This window comes from Poecile atricapillus, chromosome 2 (genome assembly GCF_030490865.1).
Source record: "Poecile atricapillus isolate bPoeAtr1 chromosome 2, bPoeAtr1.hap1, whole genome shotgun sequence".
Lineage (NCBI taxonomy): Eukaryota > Metazoa > Chordata > Aves > Passeriformes > Paridae > Poecile > Poecile atricapillus.
In genome coordinates this window covers 101,233,969-101,248,524 of record NC_081250.1, presented here as the reverse complement: position 1 = coordinate 101,248,524, position 14,556 = coordinate 101,233,969, and the positions used below count along the sequence as shown (strand labels likewise).

Sequence of the window (14,556 nt, the reverse complement as noted above, 5' to 3'; positions counted from 1 at the left end):
CAAGGCTCCCACCAAGAGCTCCACTGACATCTCAATCTGCAGCTTGCAAACCGAGCTACTGCCCCACATGTATTCCTCCACAATCACTTCATCCCTGGGCACAGCCCTGCACATGCTGTCCCTGGCTGTGTGTCACCCTCATGGCTGTTGTTAGGGTATTTAATCTAAACTCCTGGTTTGACTAAACCAAAACAGTGGTAGCTCACAGAATCTCAGAATCACAAAATGGGAAAGGAAGGGACCACAGTGGGTCATTGAGTCCAACCTCCCTGCTCAACCAGGCTCATCCCACAGCCCACGGCACAGAATTGCGTCCAGATGGTTCTTGAGTATCTCCAGTAAGGGAGACTCTATAGCCTCTCTGGACGATCTGTTCCAATGCTTGGTCACCCACACAGTAAACAAGTTCTTCCTCATATTCAATTTGAAAGAGCTTCCTGTGCATCAGCTTCTGCCTGTTGCCTCTTGTCCTAAAGCTTGGCACCACTGAGCAGAGCGTGGATCCATCCTCTTGGCACCCCACCTCTAAATATACGTACATTGATGGGGTTCTGTCTCAGCCATCTCTTCTGGAGGCTGAATAGGCCTAGGTCCCTCAGCCCTTCCTCCCTCACCAGATACTCCAACTTCTTCATTTGTAGCTCTCCACCAGACCTGCTCCAGGACCTTCATGCCTCCTTTGTACTGAGGAGCTGGTGGTGAGGGTTTGTTTGCGAGGACCAGGGGCAACAGTGAGTCAGTGGTAATGCAGAACTGCTTTCTCAGGATGTACCTTTCCAGTGCGAACTGGATCAGGGGAGGTTTAGGTTGGACATCAGGAAAAGGTCCTTTACGTAGAGGGTTGCTCCCAGGAAAATGGTCACAGCGTTACAGAGCTCGAGAAGCGTTTGGATAACGCTGTCGGGCACACGGTGTGATTCCTGAGGCTGTCCTGTGCAGGGCTACGAACTGCACTTAGATGATCCCTTTGAATCGCTTCCAACCCGGCACACTGCGTGACGCTGACCCCGGCCGGCACGCGCTCCTGCGCATGTCCGCTACGTCACCTCTCCCACGGGCGCGGGGGGGCGGGGCGGTGACGCAGTGCGTGACGCGCGCGCCGGCCGGGGCACGCCCCCTCGCCCCTCCCGGCGGCCACTGGCGCTCGCCGGGCCGGCGCGAGGCTGTCAGTCAGCCGGGCACCGCCGCCGCGCGCCAGCCGCCGCCGCGCGCCCTCCTTCCCGCCGGGCTCTGAGGGACGCACCGCGAGCGGCCATGAAGATCTGGAGCTCGGAGCACGTGTTCGGGTGAGGGGGCCGGGCGGGGAGGGCCGGAGGGCGCGGCGAGACACCGGCGCTTCACGGCGCCGGGCCGTGGGGGGCGAGCCGGATCCCACCGAGGTGATGGCGGAAATAGGAATGCTGCGGGCGCGGCTGGAGAAGGAGGAGTAGGAGGGAGGCCGGGAACGGGCCTCGGCGGTGCCGGTCCTGCATCGCCTCGAGCCGCTTCCCGCGCGGCCGGACGCCGCGCCTGGGCTTCTCCTAGCTCGGGAATAGCATTCCAACAGGATGGAGTGGTAGAGCTGGCCCGACAGCGTGATGGCTTGATAAAGGGCTAGGTGTTCAGGAAAAATAACTTTCACACTACAAATGAAAATTAACCCCAAACTACTAATGCGGCCGATTATATGTTCCAAGAGGTGTGGACAGAGTGACTGTGTCCCTCAGCTTAGCTTCAGGCACTGCCGCTGGGGCGCTCAGCAGCCAGCTCTCTGAGTTCTTTCCATCAGTGCTTTTCTGCATGGATCGTGGTCCTGGGCAGCCGGTTCCACCCTCGCGGAACGAGGAAACAACAGGGAAAAGCATCAGGAGGTGTGCAACAAGCTGTCCCGGGGGCTGGCGTGGAGGGCTCAGCAGTGCCGGTGTTTGTTTCCTCTGCTACAGGTGTTCTAAAAGTTTTGAAGCCCAAAGAGCACCGTGGGAGATAATTCTTAAAAATTTTACAAAATATCCCAGATGCGTTGCTCTAAATTTGTTTCATTACCTCAACACCACTGAATTCCTTGCGCTGATGCAGGTACTCGGTGCTCCACTTCAGCATTGGTCTGGTGTAAGTGAACCGTGGTTGCTAGCAGGAAATACCTGCTTAGGAATACATGCAGAGGCTGCTCGAGCATGGCACAGCTCCCGAGTCTGAGATGAGTATCTGTCACCTAGGGAATGCAAAAGCTATTTTTATTTGACATTTTCTCATCAGGTTCTGTATTAGAACACCCCCATCTCATGGTGTAATGTGTGTGGGTGTAGGTAGTTAATTTGAATGGTTAATAAAATGTTGTTGTGCCTTATCAGATCTCTGAGTCAATCCCTTAGGGATATTTAACAGAATTTTGTCATTTTCAGTTTGTGTATCTTCTGTTGATGGAGGTGTAGAGTCACCAAAGATGGAACAAGGAACAATCCTCAAACTCTCCTTCTGCTGCAGGAATTGAGGGCTCTCATTTCTCCTGCCTGCACTAGTAAAGCTTTCTGACACTTTTCTTAGAAAAATAACTCACTTTTCCATCTTTCTGTTTGTTCTTGTAGTGCTGTATTGTCAGTGCCTTTCTGTACCACTCTATTTTAAGACTAAAATAAAATCCATTTAGGGCCCTAAGTGCAACTCTTAAGTACAAGTTGGCACCCCTAAGCCTTCTTAAGTTAGATACCAATTGTTGAATTTTTAAAAATATCTTTAAAGGCTTTCAGGCTGTCATGTCAGGACAGTCAGTTATTCTGAATATAGAAATAATTAGGGGCACAATTTCTCTGTTGGATCAAGTCCATGGTTTCTGTAGCCTCCTCTATTTCAGAAGGAAGTATCTGAAGTACCTCAAGAGCTGTGTGGACAGTCTGGCCTTGAGTAGCAGGACTGCTCCGATCTCAGGAATTTGAGGTTATCGAAATTTGTTTCATAAAAACAGTTCTGAGCAGAGTATCCATAAGTGGAATTCATGCTAGCTATCTGCTGGAAGCAGTAATGTAGGTGCAGATGTCAGGCTGTGAGCTGAAAAAATCTGTTTCCTTTTTTTTCTTTTTTTTTTTTTCCTTTTTTTTTTTTTTCTATAGGAAGGAGCAGAAGCTAGTGATTTCCTCTTTAGTTTATTTGGTATGCTTAGAATTGCAGAGAAATGTATGGTGGAGTGGATTCCTGGAGGTCATGTAGTCTAACCCTCTTCTGAAAGCAGGGCAAGCTTAAGTGTTAGGTCAGGTTGTGTTCCTGGTGGAGTTCTAGAAGGAGCTGAGATTTCCACCATCTCTGTGCACACTGTTTGGAATGTCACTTGTAGCAGTGAGTGACTGTTGCCCCCTGCCTTTATTTTTCTTAGTCTTGCATTAGTAATTCCTTGCTTCGGTCTGGAGAGAAAATTATTTTTTTTTTCTGTTTTGTGTCAGTATTCTCTTATTCCCTTTCCAAGCCTAACTGTCTCCAAAGGGACTTCTGGGAGCTATGAAGCTGTACAGCATGTTCCATATTGCACAACCTATGTTCTGATTTAGTATCATCTGAATACTTGTGATTCAATACCAAATACTTACAAATACTCTCACTTCTTCCTTTCACAGACATCCCTGGGATACTGTGATCAAAGCTGCTATGAGAAAGTACCCCAACCCCATGAATCCATGTGTGGTTGGAGTAGATGTCCTCGACAGGAGCCTGGATAACCAGGGGAGGCTGCACAGTCACCGTCTTCTCAGCACCGAATGGGGATTGCCCAGTATTGTCAAAGCGGTACATTTTTGCAGTCTTCATTCTTTATTAACGGTGTGATCCTTTTATCATCCTTTTGTCATCCTCTGAATTGGAGCTGACTTCAAAGTAAAAGCTGAAATTTGTGTATGTCTGTAAATGCCTTCCAGGCTGGTCTGTGCCATGCTCTATTGCTGATACAATCTAGACAATGAAGTCTCGCCACTGATCACAATCCTCTGGTATCCATGAATTACTTTGTATTTATTTGGGGTCACTGAGAATTTGGCATTTATGTATTTTAAGGTTCAGTTTGCTTGTTGGATTTTGGTACTTAACCCTTTTTCCCCCTTCAGATATTAGGAACAAGTAGAACTCTGACTTACATAGAGGAACATTCTGTGGTAGATCCAGTGGAAAAGAAGATGGAGCTTTGCTCAACTAATGTGAGTGGTGGCTTAAGAAGTTTCTAATAATTAGTTCTGGAAGTTGGATGTTTTACTCTTAACATTTAGATTAGAAATGTATCTGTGTCTTTCATTAGAGGCAACAATTTACATGTCTTAGTATCCTAGAAGACTCTTTCTCTTTTACATCTTCTCATAATTTAAATACTTCATCATTCAACCATTTGTGATTTTTTCATTAATGTAAGATTATTTCTTGGAATGCATGTAAAATAGTTTGACTTTTAGATAAATGAGTTCTGTCATTTGCAACAATGTTTTAATGTGAAATAGCTTTTTTTCATAGAATGTAAATGAGGTATTGTGCTATATTTGGTATCCTGGTAACTCATTACTCTCAGATTTAATGTGGGGCTGTTGGTAGGAGAGCCTTGTCTCTGTACAAGAGGCCTTGTCTTTCCTGAGTATTAACTTTCTGTCTAGTCCAGGTAGTGCTGTGGGGGTCTGGAAGAGCCTTTCTTAATTGCTGGCCATAAATCAGACTCAACATTCAGAGAAAGCTGTTGGTGCTCTGTCCTGTGAATGGGAGCTTTGATATAATTAGATCAAGGATAGGAGAAGATGCTTTATAGGTCTTTTTATTGACTCTGTTCTGGGTTTTATATTCTGTGTACAGTATTTTGACATTAAATTGAGTGCTCTGCTATTGAGTAGTGCTGCTGATAACAGAAAAATGAAAGGTGGGAAGTGAGGATTTCAGCTCTGTTTTTGTTCTTAAGATTACGCTCACAAACCTGGTGTCTGTTGACGAGAGACTGGTTTACACTCCTCATCCAGAGAACCCAGAAAAGTAAGTAGGGATATTTGTGTGCCTGTTTGTGTCTAGGAGACAATTTGTTAGTCCACTTCAGCTTAGGTGTTAACCTTTCTTTATTCCCTTACAGGACTGTGCTAACTCAAGAAGCAATTATTACTGTTAAAGGCATTAGCTTGAGCAGTTATCTGGAAAGTTTGATGGCAAACACAATATCTTCTAACGCCAGAAAGGTACATCTTTATTTTGTTTTCTCCCTCTCTCCCCCCACCCAGTTGTTCTTTCTTTAGAAATAGCAATTGTCAATAGTGTGTCTTGAATGTTATATTTAATTTCTCTAGATTTTGTGTGCAGTGTTTCAATAGATTTTTTAAAGACCCTCACCAACCTATTTCTAAGAGTTAGTTCTAGTAGAGAATGTGATTTCACTTTCAGCCTTTAGAATGTGGATTTATCAGTTAATAGCAGCATATTTTCTATGCTGCTTTTATCAGTTGTTCCAGTTCATATCCACTACTGAGCTGGCTCCTTGCTTTGGCTGAAAGTAATGTAGAGTAAGTAGAAGCATATTCTGTGATGAGGTGAGACTGTGCTGGCTCGCCTGGGTAACACTGCACTGACTGCTCTGTCCTGTGCTTGCTTTGTCTATTTGGCCTGCAGCCATGGAGCTGCTCTTCAGCACAGGCAGAGCTATGGGAGTGCTTGTTCTTGGGTACTTTGTCCTACAGTTCTTTGGGGAAGAAATGGAATTGATGGAGAAGCATAGGTCTTGCTGCCTAACAGCCAGATAAGTGCTGTTAGGAGTTTGACATTGTGTTCTGCATTGCTGGAGGGGTTCAGCACAGTGGGAATCTGGCCCAGGTAACTCCAGCTATGCCAGAGATCCTGTGTTTTGGCCACACCTTCATTCTTATGAGGGATGCTCCTTGACCAAGCCAGTGTAAGCCAACTTGGTAGGACCAACTAGATCAGAGAGGAGATCCTTTTCCACCCTTGTTTTTGCTTCTCCTAAGATGAGAGGAAAACATGTTAAGATCAGGGGATGGGGAAGGAGTGATGGGTCGTTTCTGAATACTGAAGAGTACCTTTACCTAGCTGGGTGCTCTCTGTTTGTTTGAAATGGAAGGTATTTCAATTAAATTACAGTTCTGTTCTGATCCGGTTTCCATTTAAAAGTCTGTGTGGAGTGTATATTCTTGAAAGAGAAGAACAAGCCCTGGTTCACAACCAAATTTCAGGCTGACCCAGAGGTAGCATTGTCTAGTTGGCTGGTCTGCCAGATCAAGTTAGGCACACTTAAAAATGCTGGCAAAATTCCTCTTGAGGCATCGGTTACATTTGCATGTCTTTTTTGAAATCAGAGAAACTGTAAATATTTCTTGGTACCTGTTGAGGTGTTGCCTGTGAGAGAGCTCAATTTTTTTAAAGATTATTCCGTTCTGCCGTTTTCAAGGAGCACGCTGGCGTACGAGCTTCTTGCAAATCAGAAAGATCTTCTTGTCCTTTGTATTTCACTGAAAAGTCTCTACAGATTTTGAACTTGGCAGGAATTTGTAATTGCTGTTACCAACCCTTTCTTTGCTAACCAGTACCTACTGTGCTACTGCTAGTTCTTCTTGCATGCCGTGCTGTGCCTCTGTGCTCTAAATACCCCTCTTAAACTTCATGACAGTTACTGAAAAATGTTTTGTTGGTCTGAAGAAAGAGGAATTATTGAAACTTTGCTCTGAGGTAGCAGTGGCAGGTGATGCATTATTATTTTTAATGATGATGAAAAAATCATTTGCTGTTTGTTGTAAATCTTTTTGTATTACTCTAGGGGTGGGATGCTATTGAGTGGATAATTCAAAATTCTGAAAGCGCTCTAAGCTAGCAGTTCTCCACACCTGCAGTTTGTACTAACTAGTGGTAATGCCAGCATTCTTCTTCTTGGTACAGCATTTCAGCTTTCTAGCGAATATGTGCATGGATTGTTGTCACGTGGATTTCATAAATTACCCTGCATGTCTGTTTTACACACCTTGCATACAGGAATGGCAGACCTGTTCATTGCACTGCAGTTGTAGAGGGTGAGCGTAGCCCCTGTCCAGGCTGGATCCATGCGCCCATGCTTGTGCCACTGGGCAGCCAACATGCTGCAGCCACATCTTGTACCACACAGTCTTGCTTATGACTTGAAGACTGCAGACAAATAGGGATGTGAAAGGAGTCCCTCCACCAAGTCCTAGTTTTTGTGATTTCAGTATATAAGGCTGGTACCTAAGGAAACTAATAAATTGGCTAGTGTGTGAAATTAGCTTCACAAAAATGAAACAGAACTGTGTTCTTAGGATATGAAGTTGATTTCTTGAAACAGGTTGCCTAAAAGATGTAATGTTTTGCATAGCGGAATTGTGTTTGCTTTTCTTCTGCCTGAGGAATAGTGTTGTCCTTCTGAGGAAATCTGCAAATCTTGAAGCTGTCAGGGTGCCAGGCTGTTCCTGCTTTTCATTGGTCTTGTAGTTACATTCATTTTGGTAGTGACGTGTCCCCTGAAGCTATATAACTATGAACAAATCTGAGTTCAGGGTTGAGAGAACTGAGTGTATTTGCCTCTGTGAGACCTCTGTGCAGATTGTTTTTCTTCCACTAGTCAGTGTAGCCTGTCCCTGTCATTCCTGTATTGGCTTCTGCTTCAGCCAATAAGATTTCTTAAAAAGAAAGAAATCCATTTTGCTGCTTCTCCTAGTTAAGAAAGTCGGGCTTTTTACACTGCTAATTTTGAGATCTGTGTATGCCATGAGTGTTTGCTTTTACGTTCTCATTCCACTAAGCTTTTATGGCTGCTTTTCTGGAAAACATCAACTACAGAGGCTAAGCACTTATCTGTCACTTAAGCTCTACCAACAAATCTTCATATGCAGCGCTTGTTCTGCCAGCCACGTCATGCTGCTGACACCTGCAATAATGAGTAACACAACGTGCATGCCTGGGGATGAATGTGCTTGCTTAATGACTGGCTGCAGAACTTGTTGTCCAGTATGAGACTTTATAGACAGTCCTCTGTCAGATTTTTTCTGGTAACTGGGTAGTTTTGTGGCACTTCGAGGCTTTGGATCTGGTTGAGATTTCTAACTTAATTTCCTGTGCAGAATGCTCCTGAAGTCTTCCTCGCCAAAACCATGAGTTTATTTTTAGCTACAAAATACGGCATATAGTGTATGCAAGTCTCACGAGATATACACAGACCTTTGTACTCCCAAAAACTGGAGGAAATGTCTTGGTGCTCCAGTTGAATGTCATGGATTTTTTTTTTTTAATTAATTTACCTCATCAACAAAGATATCAAGCAAAACACAATGATGTGATTGTTTCAAGTCAGGGCCTGAAAAGGATCTCAGTGTTTTTCTACTGAGTTTTTTCTATGGCAAGGGTGTTTGACCTTCTGAGAAGTCTTCTTTGAGCAATATAACAAGTATAACATCCAAGCTGTTGCTGTCTCAGTTCTGTGTGCCTGTGTCACCTCAGAGAGGATATTTAAACTTGACTTTTAAATGTCCAAATGCCTGCTTAGTGAAAGATGATTCCCCCTCCCTGCCCCCCACCTTTTCCTTACTGAGCACTCATCTCCGTTAATTCATGGCTGGTTACAACTTGTTGCTGTGCAGTAGCTTGCCCATGTCTGGGTGCTTTTACATGTGCTTTACTGGCACTCCCAGGTCTTGCACAGCCTTTGGAGAAGGTGGAAGTTATTCCCTGCTGAAGAACAATCACTTTGGTGCTCAAATGGATGGAGCTCAGAAATTAAATCATCCCTTCTAAGGTCTTTTATCAGCAGCCTGTACTTAAAGTGGACAATTTCAATCATGCTTTCTTGAATATTATTAGTATCTTTTAAAGGCATCACTTTACTAACTTAAACATCCTAGTTCTTGAGATAACATGGGGTGGAGCTGGATCTCCCTTTCTGAACCTTGACCAAGAGGTGGATATTTTATTGTGGTATCTGGATGACTTTTCTCAGTTTAAAGACTGCCTGCCAGTGCAGAAGTAGCAATTAGTGTTTATTCTGTGAGTCCCTGGAATATGGAAAACCCAAAGAGAAACTGAGTCAGCCCTTCACTGACCTTACTGAGAGTCTTGAGATAACTGTGCTCCTATTCACAGTAAAATTTTATATCTTCTAATACGTTACACTTTGCACTCTGGATCTGGGCTTTTCATATTATTCCAGACGAATGTTTCTAGCCTGGCGAAAAAAATCCTTGATGAGTGTCTGAGCTTTCTTCTGATATTTTTTTTTCCCTTAGGTTTTCAAAGCTGCTTATGCAGATTCTTGTTCATGCTTAGTAGTCTGTAAAGGACAGCAGCATGTTCTGGACCCTGTGATGTTTCTGTGCACTGTATTGCCTTTAATAAATACAACAAAATTAGCACATCATAGTTTGGAACAAAATTCTGTGTGCAGAGGAGGCCATGCTTGTCCTCTCTGTCAATGTCTACAGAAGGCTTGAACACTGACAATTTATGAACATTTTTGACTTTTTGGGCTCCAACCTTTATCTCCAGAATTCTAAACTTGGCCAGAGCCATGTGTCTCCCACTTACTGCTCTCCACTGTTTGTATTTCTTATTCTTAGTAGAGTAATAGAGGTGAATGTCTCTTGGCTTCTCTCTAAGTGAAAAAAGGCCAAGTGTTTTCCTGGTCTGATCCCATCTGCTTGCTTTGACAAAAGCTGGTATTCTGAGCTTGCAGAGTTCTAAAATACTGACTTTTGTTTAGTTAAAGTCCTTCTCTTTATTTTCTTGACTTCCTTGTGCCGCTGGCTGCATCTTGTGGTCATTGGGGTGCAGCTGCTACAGAGTCTTCTTCAGTTCAAAGGTTTTTGCCAGGCTTATTGCCCTGGGTTCTCCCGCTCTTACTGAAGCACTGGCTCTCAGTTCTTAGCTTGAGACATTCCCATACCTTGATATAAAATGTGCAACTCCAGTCTTCCAACTAGTCTGATTTGTCTGCTGAAAAGTTGCTGTGTTCAAATGTAGAATTCAGTGTGAGCCCACTTCTGAACTCTTGATAGATATCAGATCACTTAGCTGCTACTTCAAAGAGTACTTGGAAGACTTTCTTTATCCTGAATCTTCTCAAAAACTCTCTATATAACTTGGCTAATGGAGCTAAGAACAGTACCTGGATTTTGCCATAAATCTGCTGATAATATTTACGTGGTGGGAATAGCAGGCAGCAAAAACAGCAATTCTCTTAGGTAAGGAAACTCGACTGCTGAATTAGGACTTTTGCCTTGGTGTGCTACTGGGAGCTCACACCAGCATTGCATTTGCTTCTGGCTTAGGGGTGAAGCAAATGCCTTTGCTGTGAAATTTCCATAAGAAGATGCTAAGAAATTATCAATATAATCTGATATCAAACTATGCAGGGCACAGCATCAATTTTAAAACAAGTTTCATGTCTGACAGAGGAAGACCTATAGAAACATGAGCAGTGGTGGTGTGTCTGTTCTGATCCTAAATTCCGGTGTTTTTCTGGCAGGGTCGGGATGCCCTGGAGTGGGTGATCAGCAAACTAAACACAGAACTGGAAGAGCTGAAGTCCACACGCGAAGGGATCAAACCAGCCATGGCAGCAGCGTCCACAGAAAAATAAAGCCAAATATTTGGGTTCACCAAATAAAACCAAGTAACTGACAGAAAAGTCTTATTCTGCAGACTGCTCTGTAGAACTCCCTCCTAAGGCTGATCTGCAGAGGTTTTGTCCATTTATAAGAATACCGGATCAGTGGAAAAGTAACCTCATCTGTCATCTCCACAGAACTCTTGTTGCCTACTGAAGATTAAACTGACCTCCTGCAGATGCTCTTTTCACTGGAACAATTTGTTTAACACTGGAAACAAAACATGTAGCACATTTAAAATGGCCTAAATGTGCCTTTTTAAACAAAGGTAGAGGGCATGCTATATTTACACCATCTCAAACTGAAAAGCTTGTGGAAAAAGCATGTGTGGGATTAAGGGTTTTCCATATGAACTTTTGTTCTGGGGAGGGCTGATAGGTCCTAGAGCACTGAATTTTGTCTGGTTTGTAATCTGATAATGTCTTATGGCCAGTTAAAGGGAACTACATGGGTCAGAACATTATACTGTAGAATTTGATATTTATCTAGAGGATCCTCTTGAAAGGCTACATCTTGTGTGGAACTAACTCTTCTTAGGTTGTTTAAATGTGCTGCCTGAACATATCACACAGATACCTTTACCTCTTTGATGTTTGTATCCAAACAAAGATAAAATTTCTATTTATGTTAATAGCCTAAAATAGGTTTTTCTGATGGGAAGAAGGGTATAATTTATTTTCTTATTTATTAATTTGTCCTAGCTCCTCCCCTCCCTATGAGGATGGGGTAGTGATTACTGGAAGGTGCTGGAAAATACTTATTTATCTCTCAGAAGTGTATTTGTAGGCTACTGGAATGAAGAGACTGTGCTGTTCCACTGGTCCTTGCTCTTCACATCATGTCTTAAATGAGGGAGAAATTGATGCAATCACCAGAAGAGTTGAAATGAGAAATTAGCAGAAAATTTTAAGTCCAAATGATTAAGGTTTCATAAAGAGAAAATTTTCATTTCCTGAATGGAGAAAACAAGGGTACAAGAACCACAAATGGACTCTCCTTTCTAAATGCTTTCTGTTAACTACTGACTACCAGTATAACTGAACCTTTTCAACACTTTTCCACAAAAGTGGGTACAAAGTGGTTTTAAAATCCTTTGAAATGCTTCTCATTATCTGGAAAAATACTCCAAAAACTGCAGAAACTTTCCTATTAAATATGCATAAATATATATTGGTAATGACTGGTGTTTACAGAATTGTCATGTTTGATCCAGATGTAATATATGTTTCTCAGACAGAATCCTCTGTTACGGCATTTAAACTTATTTTTGGTGTGCACACGAAGTTAAATGAATGTTGCAAGGATGTTTACTTGTTCAAGTGGCAAGCATGTGCTCAGGAAGCTGTTAAAAGAGCATGAGTAACTTCTAAAAATATAGAAGAGTAAAATGTTGGTCACTGTTTTGATCTGATAATTTTACAGTGTTTGTAGCTTAAGGGAATTGTCAGTATTCATATTCTGGTTAGTTTGAAAGTAAACTTTAATTTGGGTGTAACTAAATTATGATCCTAATGAATAAACCTACTTTAAAAAATATGTCTATTAGTTGAAAGCAATTAAATGAATAGCAAATATTTACATTGTTCTTTTCATGTGGACCTAAATCCCTTCCTATTTTGGAACAGAAACTTAGAGCTTAAAGCCGCCCATGTCTGGAAGATAAGATGGATGGCTTTGGTGGAGGTCAGTTGTTGTCCCCTTTTCAGGAGTGTTGCCACTTCCTAGGTGAGGAGCACAGATGTTCTAGCTCCTGGTGTTCTGCTGCGCAGGGGAGTGCAGCTATGGCAGAGCTCTGCACAAAAAGAGGGAAAAGTTGGTGGTGTGTGTACATTTGGAAACCTGTGCTGCAGCATTTCTATACATGCCTGCTGAGGGGGATAAAAACATGACTGTCAGCAGGGGTAGAAAAGCCTTTGGAGAGGTTCATGTATTGGCTTTGGTTTGGGAGAAGAGTTGTCTGAAGCTGCTTCTTGCATCAGAAATGAAACATTTACTTAGTGTTGTCTTACAGCTGGCTGACTTGTGCATAGCACTTCAGCACTGGCTTCCTGCAAAAGTCACCACAGGCTCTCTGGAGCCGCGCTCCTGCCACACGCTTAGGTCAGTAACAATTACGCATCAGTTTCCTGCGTTACTTTCTTGACACTTTGTTTCCTTCTTGCAGGAACTAATCCCTATCTGCTTCTGTTGCAGCATCTCCGTTCTGTTTCCTTCCTCAGCGGTTTTGGGCTGCTTTCACTCCACCATTTCCTGCCACTTAGGAACTATGTGGCTAAATGCTTGGTTTTCCAATCTGTCTGCTGCTCCACTTGCCAGGCATCAGCACCTTTCCTACTTGTGCTCAGCCCTCTCCTGCTGTTCTCTAGGCGAAAGAAGAGCAGGGAAGCTTTGGGTAGGAAAAAGATTAATTTCTTCTGGAAGCCTGTTCTGTCACTCGGCTCCCCCTGGTCTTAGGGGTAGGTGCCAGTTGTGCAATAATCCATGGGATTATTGATCTTCCTGTGGCTGCTCATTTTGCCAGTGTGTACAAAGGACCTTGCAGTGGGTCACACTGGAACCAGGTAGGCTCCAGTGTTCAGCAGATGAAGAGGTTCTTAATTTCCTATAAGCTTTCCTGGGCTTATTGTTGCTCTCTGTCCTTATTGTTGGCATATGGGGCTTCCAACTTCTCCCTTGGCCATGTGACTGGTCAGATCAATGGGATTCAGTGGGATCTCTACCTGTCTGTGCTGTGCATAACACTGTTTTGGAAGCATCCCAATTCCCATTCCACTTCATAGACTGTTACAGATTGAAGTGCTCTTGAGGCAAAAAAAAACCCTGCCTTTGGAATTGTCTATTTTTGTTGCTCCTTAGAGAATTCCATCCATCTTTTCTTTCTTTACTGGAAATGGCTAAAAAATATTTCTGAAGTCAGTTTTACATCACTGTAAATCATGCATTTATCATGACAAAAATCAAGACAGAAACCTGCATGTGAGGGAAGTGTTAGGCTGCTTGTGGGAGCAGCAGAGCACAGCTTCTTGGATTTGAGCAGAAGGAGGAAAAAGATACGTAGGTGGAAAAAAATGTGTAGAACAGATATGGTGTCAAGTCAGTGCTGATTTACTTGGAGGGATTTTGAAGTGCTGGGGGCCAAGCAGAAGAAAGCTCAGTGCTTGTAACCGTGTTGATTAATAGGTAGCAAGTGCCATCTTGAATCTGCACTTTGAGAGTTGAAAGGGGAACTGAAGTTGGGTTTTGTGAGTTGTAAGAGGGAGGTTGTTTGCAGCAGTTCAAGCTGCAGTTTGGTGCTTCTCAGCTGCTGGGTTGCAGTTAAAGGGAAATAGAGGGGTGTGTGATGTAGGGAGGTTGTTGGATTTTAAGAATTTGGCACCAGGTCTCCACGTTGGATAGAAATGTGGCTGCTCTCCCCACCCCTACAGCTGCATCACCTAGGCCTGCTGCGGAAGGAAGAAGCTGGGAAGAGCTGGTTCCTGACTGCAGGGGAAGCAGCTAGGGAAGAGAGCAGCAGTGGTTCCCAGAGCATGGCAAACTGGGCATGTTGGTTCTTGGCCCTAAAGGATTTCAAGATGTTGAAGATCTCACACTCAAAGTAGACTTGGCTTCTGGTTGATGTCTAGTTTTTGTGCTGGTGCAGGCTCATGTTAGCAACAAAAGTATTAACATAAAACAGGGTAGTCAAATGGTCTGGTGTGTAATTAATTTGGTTTGTTTAGACTATCCTGTCTTAATTTGGCCTTGTGTCAGTGTGAGTCTTCCATGCTCCCCCCCATGCTTCTTATTTCTTTTCCTCCATCAGGTCAGCAGGCACAATGGAGGAAAGGTTTTACTTGTTGGGACAACAGGCAATCCTAGTGAAAGCTCCCGTATTATTAAAGTTTTGCTTAAAGTAAGCAAAGGCACAGAGCTGCAGCAGGTGGTGTCAGGAACTGCTGCAGAGCACAGTCTGGGC

General features: G+C 43.4%; 1 protein-coding gene across 1 annotated transcript; it reads left to right on the top strand.

Moving 5' to 3' along the window:
- The first annotated feature begins 1,115 nt into the window (after nt 1-1,115).
- PRELID3A (PRELI domain containing 3A) lies at nt 1,116-12,138 on the top strand. Its single transcript, XM_058830943.1, has 6 exons — nt 1,116-1,286; nt 3,585-3,753; nt 4,068-4,157; nt 4,898-4,968; nt 5,063-5,165; nt 10,460-12,138. Exons 1-6 carry the CDS (start codon nt 1,255-1,257, stop codon nt 10,571-10,573), a joined length of 579 nt encoding a protein of 192 aa, XP_058686926.1. The 5' UTR covers nt 1,116-1,254; the 3' UTR covers nt 10,574-12,138.
- Nucleotides 12,139-14,556: the final 2,418 nt, after the last annotated feature.

What these genes read in the sequence shown, in the direction of transcription:
- PRELID3A (XM_058830943.1), top strand. Translation starts at nt 1,255, where the DNA reads ATGAAGATCTGGAGCTCGGAGCACGTGTTCGG. An exon ending in TGGAGCTTTGCTCAACTAAT is followed by an intron (nt 4,158 to 4,897) that starts GTGAGTGGTGGC and finishes TTTGTTCTTAAG; the next exon opens with ATTACGCTCACAAACCTGGT. An exon ending in CATCCAGAGAACCCAGAAAA is followed by an intron (nt 4,969 to 5,062) that starts GTAAGTAGGGAT and finishes ATTCCCTTACAG; the next exon opens with GACTGTGCTAACTCAAGAAG.